The 26,535-nt window shown below is 42.3% G+C and overlaps 4 protein-coding genes across 5 annotated transcripts in view; 2 read left to right on the top strand and 2 right to left on the bottom strand.

The window, feature by feature from the left end:
• Positions 1-4,666, bottom strand: part of spock2 (SPARC (osteonectin), cwcv and kazal like domains proteoglycan 2) — a 30,444-nt gene extending 25,778 nt beyond the window's left edge. Inside the window, exon 1 of one of the 2 annotated variants that reach the window (XM_037124987.1) lies at positions 4,302-4,666. In XM_037124987.1, the coding sequence (XP_036980882.1) occupies positions 4,302-4,490 (189 nt within the window). In that variant the 5' untranslated portion in view covers positions 4,491-4,666. The remainder of the gene's footprint in view (positions 1-4,301) is intronic. The other variant, XM_037124986.1, reaches the window with a different exon arrangement.
• Positions 4,667-14,062: 9,396 nt separating this feature from the next.
• LOC119033652 (DNA damage-inducible transcript 4 protein-like) lies at positions 14,063-15,702 on the top strand. The gene is made up of 2 exons (XM_037124029.1): positions 14,063-14,562; positions 14,800-15,702. The coding sequence occupies exons 1-2, from the start codon at positions 14,391-14,393 to the stop codon at positions 15,303-15,305; spliced, it is 678 nt and encodes a 225-aa protein (XP_036979924.1). The 5' UTR covers positions 14,063-14,390; the 3' UTR covers positions 15,306-15,702.
• Positions 15,703-16,835: 1,133 nt separating this feature from the next.
• On the bottom strand, positions 16,836-23,276 carry dnajb12a (DnaJ heat shock protein family (Hsp40) member B12a). The gene is made up of 9 exons (XM_037123093.1): positions 22,962-23,276; positions 22,440-22,617; positions 21,589-21,734; positions 21,319-21,489; positions 19,560-19,636; positions 19,358-19,467; positions 19,091-19,263; positions 18,476-18,618; positions 16,836-17,467 (listed from the first exon to the last, which is right to left on the bottom strand). The coding sequence occupies exons 1-8, from the start codon at positions 23,248-23,250 to the stop codon at positions 18,497-18,499; spliced, it is 1,266 nt and encodes a 421-aa protein (XP_036978988.1). The 5' UTR covers positions 23,251-23,276; the 3' UTR covers positions 16,836-17,467; positions 18,476-18,496.
• Positions 23,277-23,327: 51 nt separating this feature from the next.
• Positions 23,328-25,253, top strand: trmt2b (tRNA methyltransferase 2 homolog B). The gene is made up of 2 exons (XM_037123092.1): positions 23,328-24,204; positions 24,356-25,253. The coding sequence occupies exons 1-2, from the start codon at positions 23,353-23,355 to the stop codon at positions 24,977-24,979; spliced, it is 1,476 nt and encodes a 491-aa protein (XP_036978987.1). The 5' UTR covers positions 23,328-23,352; the 3' UTR covers positions 24,980-25,253.
• Positions 25,254-26,535: the final 1,282 nt, after the last annotated feature.

A 26,535-nucleotide genomic window follows, 5' to 3' on the forward strand; every position in this document is an offset into this window, starting at 1 on the left:
GCATCTGTTTTCTTTAGCTGCCGTGTGCCTCCATCTTCCGCGTGAGTGTGTAATTAAGACAATGTGGCTGCACAACCAGGGCCTTGGCATGTTTAAAAACTCCAATACTGGTAGCACCGATTTAAACAGAATTCCAACTAGGTACCAGATGCAAAGATGGCGCCCGCTCAAAACCAACGAGAATCGCTTGCCAACTGCGTATGCCAAAAAAAAAAAAAAAAGTTTTCTGGCATCCGCGTTCTCTTCCTGGGTACGTCGCTTGTTGAATATGCAAAGTAGAGTTTCCACAGCTGGCCCGGATCAAAGGGTTTTACATCGCTTTTCTCAGCTGGCTCCATGGACCAAACATTCACAATAGAAAGAGTCATAACATAATTGTTTGCAGTGCTTGGTGTCCCGTTAACAGGGGACATTTTTTCGCTGCAAACCGGCGCACGGCCCCCGGGAAATAAATGTCATGATGCCAATTTCATGAGATCTGTTTTAACAAAAGATAACACAACACAAACACGTGGGAAGCCCCAGACTATTCGATCTATTTTCTCAATCAACTTTTCGCTCTATAAAACGGTGAAAAGTGCCGAACAGTGTTTTCCAAAGCCTAAAATGATGCTTTCAAAGGTTTTACGTGTTTTTTTCTTTTATCCAAAACCCCAAGGTATCTAATTTACTGTCATAGAGCAGCACAGAAAGCACAATATTGATATTCAAGATGCAGTCAACCAGTTCTGAATTTCTTTTTTCTTGTTACTCAAAATGATTAATAGATGCAATAATAAAAAAATAAATTCAATAGTTGACAGCTCAGTGATTAATCATGAGAAATTAATAAACAATTCCCCGTTTTTTTTTTTTTTTTTTTTACACATTTCAATTTGAACCAAAAGTGGCAAATGTCTCATCAGAACCTGCCACGCAACCCCAAAGATGTCAGTCTTTGGTTTAAAATAACAACTCTGAATTCAATCACCATGGCTGCCTTCACCGTTCCCATGCTTCCCCCCCCTCCCCCCGGGATTTGGTGCATTAGCGGAATGAAATGTTGAGCGCACCTGTCAGATTAAAGGATTGAAGGTATCCCATTCGATTATTTGTTGACTGTAACTGTTAAATCTAATCTCCTTGTCTTCCCGTGAAATAAATTGAATTGAAGTGTGGGGAGCTATTTTTATTGGGAGTGAAAGAGCCTCTTATCCTGATTCCTGCGTTTTACGCTTTGTGAGAGGGTAAAAAAAAAGAAGAAGAAAAAAAAGAAAAGAAAAAGGGAAATATTTACAGTGCGCCGCCTTCTGCAGCCTACAGTATGCATTGTGTGCCAGAGAGTGAGGGAGTTGCTGTGAGTCCGCGTGTGTTTGCGCACATGCAGAAGGGAGAATGAAAGAGCTCGTCTTTCATGTCGGGCGGCTTTGATTATTGCTTTCCAGTGTTGGATTAATATGCAACGTTCAGCTCTCGGAGGACGGCGAGTCAGCATCAATTTGTGTAATCTGAATACCTATAACTGTGTCAACGTCCTTCATACATCAGCCGCACAATTCCCAGAGACGGAGCTGCTCCTTTTTTCTAGTTCATTTTGTTTTTTCGTGCAGCTCAAACGGCAGCATGAAGCAACACCAATTAAATGTTCATTACTCAGGTAATCAATATTCAGCAGCTCTCGTTAAGAATCAAGGAAACATGAGCTGGTTTGCACACGTGGTGTTTCAGCTGAGGAAGTTGTGCGTCTGTTGACTGATAGGAAAAAAAATCTTAATAAAGGGACGGTTCCACTGTTTCCTCCACCCTGGAGCCGGACCGGCGATGGGAATAGAGTCATCAAACCCTCGGTGATCCGCGCTCCATTTCAACTACATACCACATTGAGACCGCTGTTGCTACGGCAGCGAGCTGAAATCAAAGCTGCTTCTACTGGCGCTTCCCCCGGGAGGTTCCTCTGATGTTCCTCCTGTCATCAGCATCATCACCAGAGACACCAGCGCCACGCCTGCCCTTCAACGCGCTCGCACAAACCCGGACCAGAAAAATCTCACTTCTCCTTCTTCTTCTTGCTTAAGTGCACACATACACAGCCACACATGAAGACAATCACCTCTGGGAATAATGATCATGAAAGAGATGCAGTGTGTAGCTGCGGGCGGGGTGGGGGGGGTTTGTGCTACACGGCAGCTTTGATGTTAAATTGAGGAAAAGAAAAGGGAAAGCAGAGCGAGAAAGTGACATCTTCATACTGGATGGCAACCCTTTAAGCAACATTAAGAAGAAGATGATCCCACCCTCCCTGAACCGTTTATATCTGGAGGATGCTCCACATGTACGCTTGCGCTTCTATTCACTCTTGCGCCGGAGATGAACTGCGTCGTGAACGTAGCTGTTCTAGGATACCCCTAGATGGTGCATGTTATCTCGTTGCCCCTGCAGATACTGACTCCTGACGCTGTCATATCCCCAAACTGGCCTTACACCACTCTTACAGTTTACGTACATGTTCACAACCGATGCACCGGACGGACGCGAGACACTTGAGCCGGTCCTCATGCGTACCCAAATGCGCAGCTGAATGCAAGTGTATCTTCGGCCATAAGGGATATTTTTGCTTAACCTCTGGTAGCTTGAGTGACACCACCACCAAAGGACAAGAGGACGAAGTTGTAGCAATGGAGGCACTTCTTAAGGAGAGGTAATGGGTGTTGGTGAGAGGTTTTCGGCAAATAGTTGTAAGACAGATTTGACTCGAAAGCGGTGCCCCCTAGTGGTCGCATTGTTCAAGAAGCCTGCCAGCGTGAAGCAGGCTTGGAATCGACTCGGAGCTGTCTGTTTTTGTACGTCGGGGGAGGCGTGAATGAGCCTTCAGAGCGACGGCTTCTTTTTTCCCCGTGCTTTGCTCGATTCAGAGTGAAGCTGCGGCTCAAACTAACATTTCGGATCAAAAGCTGTGCAAATATAGAGCCGCATCCAGTGAGTTATAATCCCACAATAATTCTGAGTTAATCTTTCCATGCCCACAATTTCATTACTTCTCTAAGTACAGTTCCTGAGGACATTCTCTTCAAGCAATCACAGTCAAAGTAATCCGATCCCCTGGAGAGGCGGCTGCCAATTTTCACTTTTTCTTCGGGGACGTCCGCGATTTTAAGGATCTGCGCGAATGCAGACCGAGAACGACACCCCAGCCTCTCTCTGACGGTTATTATTTAGAAAGGCTCTTTGGCATTGTTCTTCTCATGTACAGACGCTCGCGCTGAAGCCAACTGCTCACATTTCAGATCCAATAATGATACCCGTCACGTGCTCCCACTCCGGATCAATTAAAACCCAATTAACAGGAGTAATATGGAACATAATCCGACCGTGCTATTGTCCAAATCCTATTGGGATCATTAGTAATCATCTCACAGAGCTGGAGGCAAAACTACATCCATACATTTACAGACACGGCAATATATCACGGCGTGTACACCCGGCAGGCTCCAATCAATCCCTGCAACCCAGTTCAGTTCAGTAGGTGAATATGCACATCAATCAATCTACGCCCCTGTGCTCTAATTGCTTAATTCTCTTGTTTGTGAAATCTCCCGGGACACGTCTGGAAACACATCTGAGGTAACCCATATTAAGGGCGGCGTGATGGAATAGGTCTACACCGCTCCTGCTGTGCAAGCGGGACTCGAACATTAACTTGTGCGTAATTAACTAAAGGGCATATACACTGAAAAAGTAGGGGAGAGCAGTCGGGTACAGACGGTCAGTGTTTGTGATCTGGGCTTTATTTTGACTCAGTCCTCTGCAAATAAATATCACTTTGAAAACTGAGGAAGGAAAAAAACAAGTCGGTGTTTCTCATTCACCATATATATATATATTTGAGTCATTCTTCCCAAACAAAAGCAGAATCAGGCTGAATGTCCACATGCAGATGCCACTCATTCAAAAAAAAAAAAAAAAGGCACATCGTGAACACAGTAAACAAAACCCCTCACATGTTTTAACATGTCACTCCATGAAAAATGGACAAAATACATATTACCACCCCAATACAAACCTTAGAGAGATTATTCCGAACATTCGCTTATTTTGAAATACCCACCCTGAAGTGCGCGCGCGTGTGAGTCCACAGTAGCGCCAAGTTTGTGCGTATAATCAGTGTGAGAAAGTGTGTGATGATAACTATTATTAGTGTTTTGTTAATGGCCGTGCGTGTTTTCTCCCCCCCTCCTCCTCCTCCTTCTCCTCTCACCGCAAGCCAGCGCATCTTGTACGGTACCGCATTACCGCGCATCTCTCCATCAACACGGCGGACTTACGTCTCTGAAGCGATTCCAGTGCTTGATCTTGCGGCTGTACTGTGAAATGGTGGACAGCCACTGCTCGTCTTCCATGAAATTCCCCGTCTTTTCCGCCTCTTTGACGCTCTTCGCGTCGCTCTGGAGGGCAGAGCCCGGGAGCATCAGCAGCGGGACGAGAAGGCACACGATATCCGTCATTTCCACCATGGTAGCGGGCAGAAAGAGGGGGGGAAAAAAAAACCACACACACACACAAACACACACACACCTCGAACAACGCACCGGCTGCTGGCTGTCCTCTTCTGGGGAGGGGGAGGATGCTGAGGCTGGATTGAAACTACCAACTGATTAGCCTATAGGATGCTCCTTCTGCTGCTGCTGGCGGAGGGGGAGGGAGAGAGGGAGGAGGGAGGAGGGAGGGAGGAACCGATTTGATAACAGCGTTCAGGTCCTGGCACCGTGTCACACCGTTCGGTATGTTTGTAAGGTGTACAATACGTCACGCACGCACATTTGCATCTTATTTTGTTGATGTTGGTTTTGCGCCTTCAGCTGTCACATGACGCACACACACACACACAACGTCACGATGCGTTCAGGTGGGACATCCCTGTATATGGGACAGTCTGAATAAAGGCTGCAACTCAGGATTATTTCCATCATCTGGTAATCTGCGGATTGCTCTCTCAATGAATGATGCATCATCATTCGCTGTGCGAATTTGCAGAAATATTGTGTCACAGTTTCTGAAATCCAAGGTGATGCCATCCGTCGAGATATTTAGTTTTCTATCACCTAAAACAAATGAAAAGAGTTAAAGAGGGCTTATTTTCCCGTGAAGATTTACTTTAATGGTAAATCAATGATCAGAACAGTTGCATATACAATTTCAGATTATTTTTGCTAATGATTTTAACTCTAATTTAAATGTGTGAATGTCACAAATAATAATGATAAGAATATTTTGAAGTTGTCATGGGTTCCCTGTTGTAATTTACTTAAAGGATAAGTTCACCCCAAAAAGTCAATTCAGGCATTGACCCGACTTTACACGCTTATGTAAAGTCGGGTCAGGTTTTGTAGTCCACAAAACATTTCTGAAGCTTCACAGACAAACTGCGTCGCAGCATCCTCCGAAACAACTGAGGTAGCTGGGGACTTGTTTTAACACATCAGACAAATAATTAAAATTTAATTGAAATCAGAATTAATAGAAAACTACGTTATTTACACCATCAACACAAGTCGAGCTTGTGCACCTACTTCAGACAGGGTCGGCTTTGAGCTCAGCAGCTACACTGAAGATTTCTGCTTAATAATAACGTGTAAATGCTAACACGCTGTATAGCGCATGTTTATTAGTTTTTTTTTAAAAATAAACACACACACATTTAAAAACTAGTCCTCATCTACTTCGGTTGTTAAGGAGAATGCTGCAGTGCTATGTTGATGTGAAGCTCCAGAAATGGTTTATAGACTACAAAACTTTTTTTGTACGATTTTCCATCTGTATGTGGAAGAGTAGATTTTTTTGGGGGGGTGAACTTATCCTGTCAGTACCAACTCAATTTCCACTAACTAGTTATTTCTGGAACTTTCAACCATATTCCCAGGGTCTTCATCAGTGGGTGGAGTTTGCTTTGTTGTCATGGAGACTGTTCAATGGAGTTCTTCCATAGGAATCCAGTGATCTCATGTTAATCAAGTTCAAGTTTTATTATGAGACTGTGATTTACAGACTTTATATTTATAAGTGTATTTATACACTCCATATGTAATACAGCAGTCAATTGGTGACTAATGACCATTTCACTAGTATTTTGTTTTTTAGTTAACTGTATAGATAAAGTAGAGGTATCCAATTTACCACAAAATGCAGCTTATTTAACGTCTATTAAAAAAAAAAAAAATGTTTGAGAAAACTCCAAACAATTTAGAAAATCACGTGGTTTAGGTAAACATCATCACCAAGGTCTTGACATAGACTCTTTCAGTGACGCCATAGCAGTCAGAAAATCCTTGCTTGATGTTCAGTATGACCTCTGAAGAAGGCTTTTTTTCACAGCAGATCTTTTGGATTTGTCGTAGCAGGAAGAGCACAGGTGGTGCTAATGACACTAACGATGGCCGTGTTCCATTTAAGTGTCCCAGTGTGCGTAGTATCAGGGCCCTGGAACTGGAACACCTACATGCAACGCTGCCATGATTAATGTCGTTAATGACACACATGCTATTCCTGCTATCACGTCTCCCTGACACAAAAACTGAACATGCAATTAGCATGAACTGCAGGGCTATTTTTATTGCCGCGTGACGTTACTGCGAAACTGCGATCTGGATTGTTGATTGCGTTCGACTAGAAACGTGTTATCGCAGCATGTCCACCTCTGCAAGAGGGGGAACGATCTGCCCTTACTGCCACTATAACAGTCAAACATGCCCAGCTAAAACTGGACGGCAAAGTGAGGTCCCTGCTGCTGCTCTGCCTCTGGACTGCTACCTGGATCCATCAAGACACAATGCAAAGTGAAGGTATGCGGATCTGGATCAGTTCGTCGCTGATCTCTGGTCTGCTGTGTTCGGATGGCCCCAACAGATACCGGCAGTGTGATATCATTGCTGGGGGAGAACGGACCATTTACATAGTGCCACGCTTCACAGTATCTCACTGTATCTGCCCTGCCTGCTGTATCGCTCCCCGCTGCAGTCTCAAGCTAGTCCCCGGAGAGACACGCGCTGAGTGACAGCCTGTAATTGAAATGCTGGATTAACTGATGCCATCTTTATTTCATCCTGAAAAGAGTGTCTTTGAGGCCCTCTTAATAAAGCCAGGCACGAGACAGGGCGTCATCTAATCTCTCAGCTGAGCGCAATCAAGTCTAGGAGGGAGGATAAAGAGAGAGGACGCTGTTTAAAACAGTGTCTGAAAGCAGCAAAGCATGTCCTAATCCTCATACATGTGCTCATTTGTTACGACACAGTTACACACTCTTGACTGTAAAAAAAAAAAAAAAGAAAGAAAGAAAAGAAAATGTGTGTGTAAACATCAAATCTGAACTGCACCGTCTCCAGTTTGCACTCCTCATGTGTGTAAAATACCAATGGATTTCAACACAGGGCTCTGCAGCTGCTGCAATCAGCGCGCTTCATTTTCAGTGACATTAATCAAACTCGGAGCAGGGAGTCAAATGACGCAAATTGGCAGCGTGATTAACATTATGCATCCTTTAAAGCGCACGCAGGGTGGAAAACTTGCGGCTGCTGCACTCAGGCCCAGTCATGAACCCCAGCAGACAGATGTGGAGTGACAGTGACATAGCCGGGATCCAGACAGAGGAGGAGGGCAGAACATGGCAGGCGGACAATGTTCGTCTCATTTATTGGAGCCAGTTAAAGAGAAAACGGCTGAGTAATCCTAGAGTCACAGAGCCAAAGGGGGTTTCAGGTAATCTCCTTATAAAAGCTGGGGGAAAATACTCCCCTGTCAGTCATGTGAGCGTGGCTTGGCCCCAGGTCTGATGCTTTGTGAAGCAAAAGAAGGGGATTGTGGGAGCTGGAGTGGCTGCTGGGCAGAGAAATGTAAAGATTAACTGATGCTCATTAACAAAACATGTTGGCTACAGTCATCTAGTCATCAGAAGATGCATGGAAGTCATCCCCAGACTCTTAAGTCAATGAAAAACCATATTTTAGTTTACTTTAAACTGTATTGTACATTTCATTTAGGTTTGCCAACATCAAGAAAGATGGTACAAGTCATGTAGCTGATCAATGGCTGCATGCCCTTTCAAATCAGTTTGTGGCACGTGGCCTCTCAGATTTTTTAAAATTTGATTGCTTCCAAAATCCAAATCTTTCATTCTGGTGTCTTTTTTTTTCTTTTTACAGTTTTCATACCACTTTTTGTTTCAACGAACAAACATGCCTCTTGTGATGGCACGTCATCCTGTCGTACGTGACTTGGTTGGTGTATTTCGCGTGTATCGAGGTTTCCCCAGAACTGACTTGTGTCTCACCGCAGCTGCTCACCTGAGTCAACAGTGAAGACACACCTGGATGTGGGTCACTGTCGTTCCTACGAATCTGAAGTCCCGCCCCAAAGGGACTGGTTTCTGTATTAGTGCTTTGTATTCTCAAGAACTTATAGAGCGTGAAGAAATACATTATTTTCTATCAGTTTGTTGTGAGAGCTTTCTTTTAACTCACAGGCGATCAATGATGACAGAGTGTGAGCGCCAGTGGTTCTAAGGATGGTCCAAACTGAAATATGTCAAAATCTATTGAATGGATTTATCAATTCCTTTTAGACAGTTATGTTCCCCTCAGAATGAAATATCATAACTTTGGCGACCTTGGGTCGAGCGCAAATAACAGATTAATTATCTTTGTGTCCAATACTTCGGTTAATGACCAAATACCTGATTAACTAATGTGATTTCCAGCAGCCTCAGCAGTGCTTTGTGTGTGGTACTATTAGCAAATGTTGTCATGCTAACACGCTAAGCTAAGAGTTCGAATATTGGTAAACATTAGACTGTCTTTCTGTTGAGTTTGTCATTTTGCATGTTAGCATGCACATAGCAATGATCACATCAGGCCTGTCATTTGATTCGCCACTGGATCCACAAGAAAAAAGCCGCATATCAAGCTGCATTGTTTAGGATAAAGGCTCTTTTTTCTTTTGACTGTCTTCACAGTGAGGGAAAAAAAAAAATCCATCTTGACTTTATGCTAAATTAAACATTCGCCCAAAGAAAAGTATGTAATGTTAAAAGCATATAAATGATGAAGTTTTGCTGGAACTGGCAGCAAATACATCAACAGGCGAAAAAAGTCAAAATGCTCTTCAGTGCAAGCTGCTCCGTAAAAGTAAATCAATACCAACTATAATATGCATTTAACAATAGTAGGTTCTGTAAAATATGGCGAACAAGAATGATATACAGAATGCTTTCAAATTCAAAGAGCAGTCACAACAGCCCTACACGTCTTGTTTAATTCAGAGCCAAATACAAAAAGCGAAAACATTGGCAGCGTCGCTGAATAATGCACACGGTTCTAAAATGAGAGATAGCTTTGCTCAGCGACGAGTCACGGTAAGAGAACTTATAAATAATGATCAGGATCTTTTTCTGTCTGATGTCATATGGCCACAGCTCATCATGTATGCATTGACTTCCTTGCTCCGGCACCTATCACTTAGCTGTGCAGCCTGGTGACATTCAATCAATATCAATAATACGGCTCATTCACGGGCACGACGAATACAAACCGGTAACTACAAATAGTCCAGATCCTGTGGGTGTTTCATGTCAACTTGATTGTTTCCTAGGGGAAATACATTTGCATGCAGTTCTCATATCCTTCCATAGACAACAAGGATATATTTATACACGAATGCTGTATAAGGTACAGTAAAGTACATGAGAACCAGTAGAGGACAAAACAACAACCTGGGCAGAGTCATAAGAAAAAGGTGTCAAAATAATACAAATATTTATTGATTTCATGCGCTGAAATGTTACTGTGTATCTTGTTTCATCGTGGCCAGTGTTGGATGCTTTTTTATGTTATGCTGCACTTGTGCTGACTTTTCTTTGAGTCGAGTTAAATGAATGAGATGTGCTCTTAAAGGCCCAGAAATGTTTTATACGAGCAACCAGAGGGGGCCACTGAAAATCCTGGGGTAGCCACCAAAATGTGGATAATTGATAAGTTTCCAATATTCTATTTGATGTGTAACATTACATACAACTGATGCCCTCTCCCCTCTGGGACGCTACTGTATTAGTACATTTGGAACTTCAGCAGCAAGTGGACTAAAAATGTGTCGAAACTGTATTCATACATGTGGCCTAATGTAAAATAGGTATTGGGTTTTCATTATTATCAAAAAGGAAATTTGTGTCAAAGGGATATTTCAGTTAGTTCAAATGCACAATTTGTCGTTGCTGCAATTAGGTGTCTCGCAGTGGAAACAAATCAAAAGACAGAAGTGGTGTGGGGTCATGGGAGCTGTTCACTTCATTACCAGGGCCAATGAAAATGTATGCATTAAAGGTTTATTCACGTCAGGTTTAGCCATGTTTGACATATCAACTCATGTTTTCCCAAAAGTTATAGCCACAGACGACCACTTGAAACACACCGTTACCTTGGTTTCTTTGGGTTTGAACATTGTTGGAAACATCTGGGATATTTCAACGCAAGGTATGATAATGGTTTAGTCTCTTTTGGGACATTTTAAAGCAGAAATGTTACATATTATATATTTTTGCTTGGCCCATAAAAGTGACTGCAAATGAGGAGTCTATCTCTACATCAAGCCGACATTCGAAACATAGGCGGTTTTGAAATTGGTGTGTAAAGTGTTAATGCTTTGATAAAGAAGAGTGCGTCTCAGCAAAACTTGCCAAACATCACAGTTTCTGCTGTCCCCCCCCCCCCCCCCCCCCCCCACCCCCTTGAGAGTGCAGGTCTGTTTCTGCTTCCTCCAGCAATAAATCAAAACCTAAATGGAACGCTGTCCCAGGCGCGTGAAGCCAGAGAGTCCTGCACTCAGAGCTAAAGGGTTTCCAGATAAACACAGGGCTCAGATGACAGGGGAAAGAGAGGCTACAAGCTGGGATATTTACCAGAGAGATGGAGGGAAACTTTCTTTTTTTTTTTTTTTTTTCCCCCCCTTGTGTTAGAATCATGCTGCCTGAGTGGCTGACACTGGCACACTTTTCACATCAGGAACCGTGATAAAAACATCAGGCATGCGAGACTGTTTCCGTGCGGCTTCAACAAAACAGTTCAGATGTCTCGGTGAGATGGACCCTGCTCACAACAGCATGTTGTTGCTATAGCGACAGCCTCGCAAACACAATCCAGGGACCCTTTTACCCCCATCTGAATTAATTAGCAACACAAGGCATATCTAAGAGTCTAGAGGAAGGTTCCAAATGAGCTAAAACGTGTGTAAATATATTGCATTCTCCATTTAATTGCCTCATAATCGCGCCGGTTATCTTCACACCAATTACTGAAACTAAAAGTTCTTTAAAATTTGGAAATGGTTTTTTCTTTGTGATTCACGCCAGTGCAGCTCAGATTAAAGCAAACAGTTTCAGGGGGGGGAAGCATTCTTAACAACCCATTTGGTAGTGGATTTATTATACATGAATTACATAGCCCGAGGCTGGCCAGCCTAACAGCTCTCTCTGGCCTGTTTGAATTGTAAAACACAGCGCCTGTCACGCTTTATTTCCTCTTCTCCATTTTACTTTTCTTTTTTTTTTTTTTTCCATTGACACGGCAAAAATAATGTTTAACCCCAAACAGTGTAATGCAGGAGGCCAAGGTCAGTTAAGTGAAACATTTCCCATCCATACGCTGAGTGCAGAGGCACGTTTAAGGAGCAGAACAAAACGACGCTGTGACCACTGAAGTGCAAACAGGACTGATGCATGTTAAAGACTGTGTGTTTCGTGGGCATATGCACTGGAAACAATAGGTGCACCCGGGCAGAAACATTTTGCATGATCTCACACCCCACACTGGTTGAAGCTCACTGGCTGTCTGTAAATTGAAGGTGGTACAGTGGCGCCATCACCTGCATATGCAGTATACTGCACCAATTTGGACAGAGAGCTCCACCACATGTAATTTCAGATTATAAAAAAATAAGTCTAAAAACTCCTCATCCTATTCTCCCATTTAAAGAAAGCACTTTTGTCAACCAGTATTAGATATGGAAACATGCATTTTATACAATAGGCAAGGCAGGGTAAGTTTATTCATACAGCACCATTCGTACACAAGGCAATTCAAAGTGCCTCACAGAGAAAGAAATGCAATGCAATAAGACATTAAAACGTTTATAATGTTAGAATTGCATGTAAAAAACAAACAAACAAAAGATGCGGAAAGCAAAACATTTATTCAAAACACAACAAAAACAGAGCAAACAAATGGAAAGTTACAGATTAAAAAGATGGTTAGTGAACAGCAGCGTTTTCAACCCAATAGGACTGTGGCTGAGCGTCAGTGTGAAGCAAGCCTCACAGTGCATAGTCCATTAAAGTGCATACTACAGGCCTCCTGTGGCTTACAAACCTAAAACCCGTGGTTTAAATAAGTATTCTGAATGTTTACTTAGGTAAAAGTACTAATATCCCTGTGAAAATACTCCACTACAGGTCCTGCATTCAATACCTCACAGAAGTAAAAGCATGTATGTGTGATCAGCAGTATTAGAGTATGAAAAGTTAAAGCACACATTGCACAGGTAAGTGATCATTTATTTTATATATATATATATATATATATATATATATATATATATATATATATATATATATATATATATATATATATATATATATATATATATATATATATACAGCAATGCATCATATTCTACAAGCTTATGTTATATGTCAGCTTTTTCAAGCTCAGAAGTCAACGCTGTTTGCATTCATTCCCAGCTAATCCAAGGGTTTTTATAAGGTTTATTTAGTAATAACTGTAGCTTCAAACCATAAAGGAACACTTAATCCTTCAGTTTATCACAGGCACTGAAAATCAACACATCCTGTCTTCTCTAATATTATTAGGGATGGCATATTCCATTATTCTACTGCGGTAATGGAAGAGGTAGATTGAGTGACCAGTGTGTTGAATATACCAGACTGCCCTCACTGCTGATTGCTGATCTTGTCTGTCTTGTTTCACCATGAGCTGTTAGAATAAAAGGTATTTACGAGGAGGGGGTGGTGGACCATGCGGTATCTTAGACAGACAACAAACATTGGTCATTTAAAGCAAAACTTAGATGAATTGATGAAAAGTAACATCCAGACTAACTGCTGCTGTCAGACAGTTGTAGTTCGTAAAAAAAAAACCAAACAAAAAACCTTGCCATTGCCTTTGAGATGAAAATGATCCAAAATACCCCAAATGTGTACTTAAGTAGGGAAGAATTAAGAAGCAGGAGCCTAAAAGAGACTGTTAATTAATTTAATATACAATACAAACTCCAAACCACTGATGGTGATGATTCTTGGAGAGACTTAAAGAGGTGGGGGATGGTCTGTGTGCTGTCGACCTACGTGTCTCAAGTCAGGGGCTGTTCCCTAAGTTTGAGAATTGAGTTTCTCTGATAAGAACAACAAAGAACCTTTAAAAAAAAAAAAAAAAAGTATGGAAATGATCAAAATGGTTGTGTGCGGCTCCGTCGGGCTTACCGTCACTCAGACAGACACGCAGAATAACCCTTAGCACGCATTTAACGTAATTATGATGTATGGATTGTGGACCTGTCAAGATGATCAGGACCTTTTCTTTTATTTCATGTAATGGATGAGGGGATGATCTGATGGCAGTAGTCCGTCATATCACTGTTCATCTTTCGTCTTCCTATTTTCTTTGTAAGCACCAAGCCCACAAACAGATTCCTGCTTTTCCTGATGAATCAAGCCCAAATATCAGCAGTCAGCACTCGCTCGTCCGATTATTCACAGACGACGCACGAGTCCTACGTGCGGTACGTGTCATCTGGAGCTGCCATTCACGTCAATGGATCTTGCCTCAGCTCGTCTGTCTCATTTCTTTTTTGTCCCAAAAAACGGAGGGGGTGTGTCTTTTTTTTTTTTTTTTTTATTGTTTCATGATATTATGGCGACGGCCGCTGATTGGCCTGTCAGGCCGGCTTTTTCATTTAATAACTGACGGCTGAATCACTTCACTAAAACATGAATAGGTGCACGCATCTTGAGTGTGGTTGGGGGTCGGTGGCCTGCAGGGTCGGGGTCGCCTGGCCTCTGCCTCATCAAAGGGACCAAAAATGTTACCAGGCAGTTTAGCGAGCTGGGGACGTCAGCTGAAACCTCATTGGCCGAGAAATGCAGGGGGCGTGGCTTTCTGGCTGGGGGTATTTAACGCTTTGTTCCATTGTTGCGCTGAGTGTTTCCCAGCTGGTCTGGCTCAGGAAAGTAGGGGAGGCCCGCAGTTAAAAGGGCACCACTGCACTCTCTCTCTCTTTTTTTTTTTTTTTAAATTTTTATTTTTAACAAGAGGCTCTTCTTCTTTTTCTAAATTTTGCACTATTATTTCTTTGTGAAGATGTCTTTTTCTTGCAATCACTCTCTGGACGGCAGCTTCCCTCCGTCTCCAGCCGAGGATCATGGTGGGTCAAAGAGGCTGTCCTGGGGCAGTCTGCTGCACAGGCTGACCGAGCTGAAGGGGATCAGTCACAGGGCCACAGCAGATCACCAGTGCAGCAGGAGTGAAACTGGTGAGTGTGGCAGCCTTTTGTCTCAGCAGGATCTACTGTGGTGTTTTTTTTAGATTGGGTTGACTCACACTGTTGCTAAGAAGTTGGTTGCATTTATTGAAACAAAGGGCATGAACTGACAAAGCACAAAGAGTTAAGGAGATGCAGTTTTTAAAAAAAAAATTGATTATCTCCCAATTTTAAGAGTGAGTCCAGCAGCACCAGACAAGACTTTAATCTGTATTCTTTTTGTTTTAGGATCTGTGGCAGACGTGTCGCTGTCAGACTCGGACAGCAGCTTCCTCTGTTACCCCCTGGAGGAGACCCTGGCTACAGAGGTTGTAGCAACTATAACACAAATTCTGAATGATGCATCAGACGTCCTGGGCTGCTCCAAACTCATCCTACCTGACTTTCTACTGCACAATATCAGCCAAGAGCTGCTCCACCTGGCAGCCAGCGAGCCCTGCGGCCTAAGGGGAGCCGTCATCGACCTGTGTGTGGACAGGGGGGACCCGGGCTCCTTATGTGCCGTGGATCAAATAGCAGTGGATGCCACCCTGGTCCCAACGTTTCATGTAACCCTGGTGCTGAGGCCCGAGTCCAGTGGGCTGTGGCCAAAGGTTCAGAAGCTGTTCAAGGGTGGCGCGTCCCCACAGACACCTGCGAGGCACCAGAACACCCTGAGGCTGAGTACGAGCTTCAGGGCTATCAAGAGGAAACTGTACTGTTCAGGGGAGCTCCTGATTGAGGAGTGCTGCTGACCAAGCACTCCTGTCTCTGATTAGCTGAGCTGAACTCATATGTACTGTGAAAGGCGGCTGGTGGGTTAAGCATAGTCTGTTTGTGACGACAATATGGTGTGACTCCAACATGTCTAATGGCACTGACAAGATGGTCCTGAAATAACATGTATGTGTCTTTTGTTGGTGTATTTCTTGTTTATCAAGGTTCATGGCAGCTGCTCGCCTGGTTGCAGGTGACTCAACAGTGAAGACTCACGTTTGAACGAATGAGTCAGTGTGTTTCCTATGAATGTAAAATCCCACCCTGAAAAGTGTGGCATACGTATTTGATAGTCAAATATGACCTGAAACTTGTGTGTTTTTTGTATTTTCATAATTTTTCACAACTCAGAAGAATAAATTATTTTATATTTAACTGGGTGTGAGAGTTTTCTTCTAACTTGCAAGCTGTCATGAAAACTCATGACAGCGAGTGCGTGTGTGTAGCCATAGAAGTGTGCCCACACAGGCAAGACAATGTCGAGCTGAGTCCACCACTTTGGTCCAGACTGAAATGTCTCAACTATAATAACTATAATATGAAGGACAGGACGAACCTTAATGACTGTGGCGATCAGCTCTACCTGTAACGCCAGCAGCAGGCTCACATTTGTGGCTTTGAGTGAAATCTCTCAACAGCTATTGTTACATTGCCATGAAATTAGGTTCAGATATTAATGTCCCAAACAGGATAAACTGTAATGAACTTGAAGATACCTTACAGTCTCCTCTAGCACCTTCATCGGGATAAAGTTGTCCAATACTTCGGTTTCTGAACAAAATACATGAAAAACCTATGAAATTATCAGCTGTGCATTGTTTTAGTGCTTAATGGCAACTGTTAATTCACTAAAGTTAAGATTAAGGTCCAGTGTGTAGGATTCAGTCACGTCTAGTGGGTAGGGCTAAGGAATACATATGATATACATAGTTATGGTGATAGGATCCTGAGATTTTGGTTCTTTTATAGTGTGATATGACTTAGGGTTTAAAGGCTGTATAACAGTAACAAGATGACATTTTCTAAGCTTACCATTCTGTTCAACTTGTTCTAATACGTTCCTTTACCCACTTAGTCATCATATTCACATTACTCATGATTATTTATCAGAAATCTCATGTAAGGACGCTAACAATGCCAAAGATCCTCTCTCGAGCCAGTATTTGGCTTGACTGTCCTTGATCATTTTAGAAATATAGAGATGCAACATGGCAGACTACATGGGCTACTCTGTAGATGTAAGAGGCTCATTCTAAGGTAACAAAAAGACAGTTCTTTGTAACAGGTGATGATACACGAATGACAACAGAATCGTGAAGATTATATTCATTTTGTTGCCCCTAAACCCTTCACACTGGACCTTTAAGACGGTAAACATAACTGCCAAGCATCAGCATGATAGCAGCCTCACTGTAAGCATATTATTATTTATCTTAGTAGTACAGTCTCACAGAGCTGTTAATGTGGCTGCAGAGTCCTGTTGTTAAGAAGACAAATATGCACCAGACAACCATTGGACAAATTTAATTTCAAAGAAACTTTCATACAATTTTAGCATGTTAATTTAATAAATATGGTTTTACTTTTATTTGTGCAATGATTTTCAATACTTATGATCCAACAGGCTACAAGCAAATCCACATAATAACATTATAGTAAATGATATTAACTCCAATAAACCCTGCACTGTTAAAAGTAAAATGAATATTTACATTGGTAAGAACTATAAAAATTACACACTTTCCTTGTGAGTGGCTCAGACATCTGTCTATGAGAAGGCCATGAGGTTTCTCAAAATGTTAAAAGGAAAAACAAAAAGACGGGGACAGAGAAAGCTTATCTTAGCAGCTTCATTAACCGTTCAAATAGACAACTATGCTCTTACTTTTCCACTGGGACGCCAGGCCGACTCTCACCATCCTCAAGACACTAGAGTAAGAAAATGTCAGCAGTCAACTCAAAGCTTCTCACAGTTCTACAGGAAGTCAATCTACACCATGTTGCAGAGAGGTTCCCTGATGAGGTCTGCTGCCCACTGCACGTAAGGCATTTTTGATTCTCTTGGTTTGCTGCAGAAATATGCTCCAATTTGAGTGGGCTCCGACCGATTTCTTCTAATCAGATTCAAGTACCGACGAACCTAGGAAAGAGAAAAGAAGCGGTGACAGTTACGCAGCTGTAGCTCATCATGGGGTCGACCTTTATTGGATTTCTATACATGCATAGACAGACAGAAAACACAAACTTCAAAAAGGCGCAACAACTAGTAGATTCATCAACTCATTTATTAAAGGAAAATTAATCGCCAAGTATTTTCATAATGGAATGATTGTTGTAATTTTGCAAGCATCAATATCAAGCATTTGCTACTTTTCATTTACATTACATTCATTTAAACTTGGGATTTTGGACTGTTGTTTGGAGAAAAGATCAAATCGAAGATGTCACTTTGTCACTGTAATTTGTGCAATGTTTTGTATCGGGGGAACATCTACCAAAAAAACAAACAAAAAACTCCATATTTTAGCCAATTAACTGCTGCTCTTGCAAACTTGCCATTACATTTAGCTGTTACTAACATTATACTGATTTTCAAAATGTACTTACTACCTTCCAAGCAACCATGGATTTTTGTTCATTTTACCACTAAACCAACTTGCAGAGACTTCAGCATTGCTCAAGAGAGGTGATTCATCACAGTGAGCCAGCAGTTGACTTGCTGATGGCTTCATTTTGGTCAAAGTTCCGCCATCACATGGTAATGCAGCTGTGAGTAGGGCCTGATCTAAAAACTCTTCTTGTTGGTGAAGTGAAGTGCTTGTGGGAAACTCCGACATCTGAGACCGCCCAGATGACTCGTTAATATCAGGTGTCATTCACTGCAGCGGCAAGTTAACGGATAAAAATAAAGTCGGCCTGCCGCATGCTTTGATAGATTACATATTGGAGGCAAGTGTTAAAATAAATGGGAACAGCAGGTTAGGATTCCGTCCAAAAACATGCGGTACGCTTTAGGAAACAGTCAAGTGTGTGAGGTGTGTAGATATCGTTTTAAAACATGAAAAACACTGGTGTCATTGCAGCTCATGTACAGTATAAAATAAAATAAATGTACCGCAGTTTCCCTGTGTTGTACCCGGCAACTTACCCGTATGTATGCGAGTGGTTTTTAGCCATCCAATATAACTTGAATCTCAGATAGTCGTGAACAGCTGGGAGTCCCCATTCTCTGTGCCCTTTGGTACAAGTCAGAATCTCCAAAGTAACGAGCACGATACAGTAAGCCTTCCTCTGAAAGCACAAGGAGAGAGTTTGTCAGTATTCTGAGTCCCAATGAACTACACTATAAATATGAAAGCACACAAAAAAACAAAAGTCAAGAAAAGTTACCTCACTTAAACAATAAATGAAGCATGCCAACCCTGGTGGCTAACTACAGCTGAAACTACTACGGTAGTTGATGATCAGCAGGAAATTAATCTGTTAGCATGCAAGTCAGTTTCGAAGCAAAACATTTTTTTATCAATTATTTACTGGTTCCAGCCTTACAAATGTATAATCTGTTACTTCTCCCGGACAATAAACCGAATATCTTTGGGTTTGGGTACGTTTGTTGCATAAAACAAGAGATTTAAATATGTAAACTGTGTAAAACTATGATGTGGAATTTTCACTACTTTCTGTCATTTTCAAATTACTGATTGAGAAAATAACTGTCAGATTCATTGATAATTAACTGTTAAATGTCCAGCCGTATACTTACTCTGCTGCTTCTCCTTCCAACAATTATTTCTAAGGTTGGAAATATAGTCTTCTTCTACACTTCTCTCAACATTCTTCAGGTTATTCCCGGAATATTCTTCATTGAACCGGTCTCCCACATAGAAAGGCACCTTCAGGTTTGTCGTATGCCTTTTGTGAATATGCCCAGCTGACCTGATGTATGGAGAAGACATAAGTGAGAGTGAGACAGGTGATGAGAGATTTTCGCCAAACGTAAGAAATCTCTGAAGAGTGGTGAACCACTTACGGGCGGTAGCTAAGGCTGTAGGGAGGCTGGGTGACCATCATCTGGCTAAGAGCCGAGACGATGATGAGGATTAGGATGGGCATCAGCTGGACAAACAGAGCCAGGCCTCCCTGTCAAGATATAGAATGAATAAAGTTTCTTTACATATCATACAGTGCACCAGCCGGTATTAAACTTAAGTATGATTAAAAACAGGACTTACATCTCTCTGTTGCTCTCGTCTGTCTTGCCTGTTATGTGCAAAATGCATTCTTCCATTTCTGTAAACGTGTACATTACCTAAAAAGAAATGAAGAAAATAAAAATTAAAAAAGATAATGAGAGTACATCAACCTTAAGCCATGTGAAGTCAAGGCCACTATTTAAAGAAGCTGATTCCACCGATTATCACATATTCAACCAGGGAGATGGAATCTATTTATCTTTAAACCAAATAACAAAGTCTTTGTTTTTCAACATTATCTATTTTCAGTATAATACATTTGTATTCAGTCTGTTCGCTCCTAATAGTGTACATGTTAGACTGCAGTGCAACTGATGTAAAAATTCTAGGCCTATCAAAGTTAACGGGATATTCATGCGTTAATGCATATTTCTCTTAATCTTGTTAATTATTTTGAAGCACGATTAACGCTCGCACATTATGACTCTCGGCCCGCTCCATAGTTTGGGAAATCAGGAAACGATGCAACAGTAAAGTTGTGGATGGCAAGCAGAGACAAACAAGCAGAAATGGATAAAGAAAAGGGTCTTTTGAATGTCAAGTTCAGCTTCCAAGCCCTGTCAGACCGTTCTTTCAACAAGAACAAAGTTATTTGAATTTCCTGTTGATGTGAATATAGTTATCGCCAGAGTACGGACAGTCTCAAATACCATTTGCTGGCCGAGCACACAGCTGGTGCAGAGAGCCCTCGTCCTCCTCGCCAAGGGCAGACCTCGACGTGTAGTTTGCGATGGAGACGCCTGTACAACTCTACATGCGATCAACTTTCTAATTGGGTGGCTTCAGCTTGCAGGCCGATTACTGAGTTAACCTTTACGCATGTAAAGTTAGACAATACATTATGTTAGTATAATGAAGGAATGCTATATTCAGGTCAATATACCCATCTGTTGAGCGTGTAGGGCTTGAGTTTGCCATGTTATACCTTCAGCATATTTTTCAAGAATGCAGTACCTTTGAGGTTATTCTGGAGAATATTTTGGACAGTATTTGGCATCGTTTTGGATTGTTCCAATAATTATAAACATACATTTGGCTAAAGCAAGGATATTTGTCCACTCCAGTGTTAATACGAGTACTAAAAATATCCCTTTAAAGTACATTTAGAACAGATTAAAATGTGCCATTGATTGCAAGTTACCTATGGAGAATCATTAATTGCGATTAAATATTTAAATCAATTGACAGTCCAAACAAATTGAGTGGAAATGACAGATAATAGCTACAAAGCAGTAGCAAATAGCCAATCATATTCAGGCAACTTTGAATTTAATTAAAAATTTCAATCACATGCTCCAAAGTTTATGTTTACATGCTTGTCAGTTTATGTTTATGTTTAAATAGTGATAAGGAGATTTACAAGGCTGAAAAGCCGGTCAGACAGCTCAGTCTTGTTGACTCTGATGAGGGCATGATCACTGATAAGGGCTGAGTAGAGACATCTGTGCAAGGCACGACAGAGATTCTACAGGTAATGATGACATCCGGCAAAATGTCCCTGCTGGACAACCTTGATCAGTCAGTAAGGGGTTTTCAGAACAGTTCCTTTGAGTTTGTTCTGTCTGGAAGGCAGAAAGCCAATCTAAAATACTGGTGACTTTGGCCTGATCTTATAGGAAATGTGTTCCTGAGACATTTTAACATCTCACTCCAATCATGAAAACTAAAATATGCCTCAAAGGACTGCACCAGTGTACAACAACAAGTCTGTGCCTACATTCGTCTAGCCTGTACTTACTTGATGGGAAGCCTCCACCAAAGAACATGTTGAAGAGGTCCTCAGGTGAGATGTCTGCTTCAAAATCACGATGGTGTCTCTGTCTAGTAGGGTGTGATCTCTCCTCTCCATACTGGTCGTACTGCCTTCGTTTCTCAGTGTTACTCAGCACCGCGTAGGCATTACCAATAGCTGAAAGACAGGAAAAACCCACACAGGTTTGCCTTTAGTGAGTGTCATTTAAACTACAAGTCCTTAATAGATCAGCAGTGGAGCTGACTTTTAATTTACCTTTAAATGCCTCTGTGGCTCCAGGCGCGTGATTTTTATCTGGGTGAAATTTCAGAGCAAGCTTTCTGTAGGCCTTTTTTAGGTCCTCCTCAGTGGCAGTCTTTTCAACTCCTAGAATTTGGTAATAATCTTTACAGCTCTTAATCCTGTGGACAAAAACACACAGGAAAGTTACACAACATATAGATACATCCCCCAATTTATTCATGTGACACCAAATACCACAATTAGCTAATTGTAAAGATACAAACAAACACTGATTATCCCATTCATTTTATGCACTTTTATAGCATTTCTGGGATAGCTGTTAGTCATCTGTGAACACTGGAAAACTGCAGCATTGCTCAGCAAAAGATAGCAAGTCATCTGGATAGATTTTGTGCAATGTGGCTTCATTTGTACACTTGATTTCCAAATATTCACTGATGGCATGTTTACACTAGAGCTAGACAGATACTGGATTTCTGGGGCCCATGACATTATTTGGGAGTAAAAATCAAATGAAATACCCATATATTGGTCGTTATTCTTACATACACAGAATATACACACGAACACACATTTTCTGCTATGATCCCGTCAACGTGGTTATCAAAGACATATTCATTATTGTCTCACAATGGCCTAACATCACATTACGAATGATCTTTCTCATTAAAAGGCAGAACTACGAATTAAACTGACAGCACCAGCTGGGTGACTACAATCGGCGCCTCAAGCTACTTTGCCATGGCACTGACAGTCCATCAATATGCCATCTACAACCAACAAGCCAACACGTTACTAATTAACGATTGATTGAGTTTAACGACATTACAGAAACAAAAGAACAGATACACATGTGCACTGACTTTCTGACAGCTTCCAGCTGATCTGCAGTGTATGGTTTTGATGATTCTGTGGCCCCCTGTGCGGGCGCATCAGCCTCGTCTCCGTGGCCTCGGTGCCTCATAGTGGGTCCGTCTCCGTTCACGGGACCGCCATTCTCATCTGGAGGCTTTCCATTCTGCGCTAACGACTCCAACAAGTCTGTAAAGAAAGTGGAGCCGTGTTATTCGGGGATGCCACCTGAGACTGCCTTCGAATTACTTAATTCACTAGCGTAATGAGCTAACAGTTAGCATGGTAGCTGCTAACAGGGACGTCAATGATAGAAGTACGAATAAGCAAACACACATTCAAGACATTCAGCAAGTAAATATTTTACATAAATCGCGGGTGGTGGGCTTTAAAAACTACAAATACCAGTGTCGGCTAGGAGCAGCTGGCGTATCGTTAAGACGGTTATGCTAACGTTAGCTGATTTGGTTTCACAGCGATGGCCCACAAACTGACGTAAAATCCTCGTCGAAACAGACTTTTATTCGACGTACTTTTGGCCTTTTCTGTCGGAAACAGTCGCTGTGCCTTCTCCAGAAACTTTCTGGCTTTGTCCTGCTGATTGTTACTTATCGCAGATAGGGCTATTTTAATGCACCGTTCCGCTTCGTCCTTGTTTGAGTCCATCGCGACACAGCGGAAATGTTTACTTGCCCCGAGACGCAGGGAGATGACGTTGCAGCTTATGTGGCTCGTAAATAACACGTCATGACGGTTGAATCGAACCTTCACCATGCGCTTCATTAACACCCGCCGAGGAAACACGCTTTTAAACAGTGACATTTAAAGCTACTGGTGTGAATTTGATCTGTTTGGCTTCTCCGCGATAGTAGCTGACACCTGCAGCAAGGTCAGTCATAGTAGCTACTTTTACTTAAAGTTAAAATGGCTTTGACAGTTGCTTGCAGCAGGTCAGTCTTTGTCAAACGCAAGATTCTCTACACCCTGAGGAAAACATGTATCTTGTTTTCAACTAATGAGACCATTCTGGCTGATGGGGGGAAACCGGAGTTGAAAGTAAAGAAGGGACGGCGTAACAAGAAACATCTCTGGACTGATAATCAGTCATTGGAGGAAAGGCTGGCTGATGTTGTCACCCCTCTGTGGAGGCTGAGCTATGAGGAGCAGCTTGAGGTCAAGCGAAAGCAGCAGCAGAGGATACTGTCCCAGCTCTCCAGTGACCCGCACTCCAACTCCCCGTCACCTGTCAGAAGCAAACCCAGGTTCCCTGTCCTGCCTGTTCTTCCATCGCCGGTGAGGGATGGCTACCGCAACAAGTCTACATTTTCTGTGAACAGAGGATTTGACGGGAATCCGAAAACAGTTGGATTCTACTTGCCCAGAGCGAGGGATGGAACCATTGTCTGCGTCAATGGAGACCACCTGCTCAACATGCCGGAGAAACACAAACTGGTGGCCAGGTGCTACCAGGACTTCATCCGCCTCTCCTCCCTGGAGCCCTGCCTCCTGTTCCACACTGGGGGTCACTGGAGAGAGGTCACAGTCAGGACCAACACGGAAGGCCACACCATGGCTACGGTGTACTTTCATCCACAGACGCTCACCCCAGAGGAGGTGGCAGTCCACAAGGCCGAGCTGGTGGAATACTTCACGCGGGGTCCGGGGTCGGTCTGCCAGCTGGACTCGCTGTTCTTCCAGGAGAGCACCAGGACTCGATGCACTCATGAGGAGTCCCCCTACCAGCTCCTGTACGGTCAGCCACACATATACGAAGAGGTAATACACTATCATAGCAGAATTACAGTGTACAAGAGATCTGACGTAGCGTGCAGCAAACATTTGAATGATCCACTTCATAACCTCTTGTCCAACTTAAGATGGTGCTATTTTTATTCTGTTGCTAAATCAGGTCTTTTGTCATTTACAGGTTTTGGGCTTCAAGTTTCGCATCTCTGCTGATGCCTTTTTCCAGGTGAACCAGGCGGCCGCGGAGGTACTCTATCGCACAGTGAGAGACCTGTGTGTCCCAAACCACGAGGAACACGGAGGAAGAGCAAGAGTTGGTGGCACTCTTCTGGATGTGTGCTGTGGGACAGGTGCCATCGGTATCACAATGTCTCCCAGAGTGGACAGGATTATCGGTATAGAGCTCATAGAACAGGCAGTGGAAGATGCTAGACACAACGCAGCTCTCAATAACGTACTGAACTGCGAGTTCATCCCTGGGAAGGCGGAGGTGGTGCTGCCTGGCCTTATGACTCAGTTGAGCTCCGCAGGTGGAGGCCCTGTTTCTGCCGTGGTCAACCCTGCTCGAGCTGGCCTGCATCGCAGAGTAGTCCAAGCGTTGCGGAACCAACCTGCTATCCGCAAGCTGGTCTATGTTTCCTGTAAACCAGATGGAGAGGCTATGAAGAACTTCAGGCAACTTTGTTGTGCTCCTGACCCATGGATGAAACTCACAGGAGAAGCGTTTTCTCCAACTCTGGCGGTGCCTGTGGACATGTTCCCTCATACTCCTCACTGTGAAGTGGTGCTACTTTTTGAGAGGTAGCAAACACCTCTGAGGTGGGCCTCAACCTATCAACAACTCTGGTTGCTTTAAAAAGGAATTATAGCGGCATGGACAGGCTGCAAACAAACTGGTTAGGAGGGCCACTTTCCATTCACTTTGTTTTTTGTAAATATCGTATTTCTTCTATTTATTTTTTATTTAACTTGATGTGTATTTGTCCTGTTCTTTTCTTGTACTTGTTGCATCTCAAGATGTTGTAACAAGTGAATTTCCCCATTGTGGCATAAATAAAGCCTATCTTAATCCAATCTAATCTAATCTAATCTAGTGGGTTGAATATGATGTTGTGTTGTTTTTGAAATGATGATGTAATAAAACTGTGTATGGACTTTGTAAAACAGTTACAAGGTGCTGCACCCGCATAAAACAGAGCAATGATAGACATGGGGAAAAGAGGCAAGGGTTCAGTTATCAAAGCAATTATTACACAGGCAATTACAAATATGAGAATGAAAAAATACAAATAACAGATGTGAATGTAACCATCACACAAAGGTAGGTAAGTAAATACCAAGTATGTTAATATTTCCAACCACCGCACAGTTGTCCTCTGTTATGTGCCTGATTAGACCTTCTATCTAGACTGTAGCTGAGTGGTAACAAATGACTTTTAATGATTGATGATGAATAATTTTTTTTTTTTAGATGACACTGATGATTACCAGCTTCTCACGCTTATACCAATAAGTTCAGCCTTAATGTTACGTTACTGCTGAACTTATTGGGGTAATGTTACATTTTAAAAAGGAGTTCCTAACCTGTAGTTTATGACAGCTGGGGGTGAGAAAGTCTCACGTGTCATGAGCAAAGACTGACCAGTTAAATATTCCATATTCTTCTTTTACTTCTTCTTTTCTGTGTTTATTGGTGGACTGCAAACCAAGTTTTAGGATGCAGACAGCTGCCTAATTTATCTGAATATGCGAATGCTGTGCTTGTTAAGTCAATGAAAACAATTTGGCTTCATATTTTTGGCTCTATTAATTGGTGGGATTTTCACCCAAACGTAGCTGATTATATAAATTTCCCAATATGGGGCGGATTATTGATCAGATTTTTAATTTACAGCGATATAAAACAGAACATTAGCTTTTGAAAAACCGTAGTGAGATGCCATTCTTTCGAGACGAAACGGATTGTGTGTTATTAAAGAAGGTGGTCGGTACAAAGGTGCAACCTAGCAGGCCTGCAATAAAAAAACAGTCTTGTCAAGCTTAGTTTAGAATTGTTAAGATCGTGTAAAAGAGATGCTGATTTGATCCTTGGGTTGTTTTTGTTTCCTTGCATAGTGAGGTCCTGCACCTCAGAGGCTCAACTTTTGCTAGAAGATGTTAAAATGGGAACAAAAGCCTGTTGCTGTGCGCCCTTCTTCCGCCCTGCAGTAGCTGTATGTGTCCAGCAGATGGCGCTATTACAACTTCAACCTTTTCTAGAAGTCATCCCATTCTTTCCGGTTTACTGCAGGTCATAATGTAATGAGCGTGCAGTGCAAGTGGCCAAAAGTTTTGTTGGGTGTACCACAGTTTGTGTGAGCT

The sequence above is a fragment of the Acanthopagrus latus genome, chromosome 15, assembly GCF_904848185.1.
Source record: "Acanthopagrus latus isolate v.2019 chromosome 15, fAcaLat1.1, whole genome shotgun sequence".
Classification (NCBI taxonomy): Eukaryota; Metazoa; Chordata; class Actinopteri; order Spariformes; family Sparidae; genus Acanthopagrus; species Acanthopagrus latus.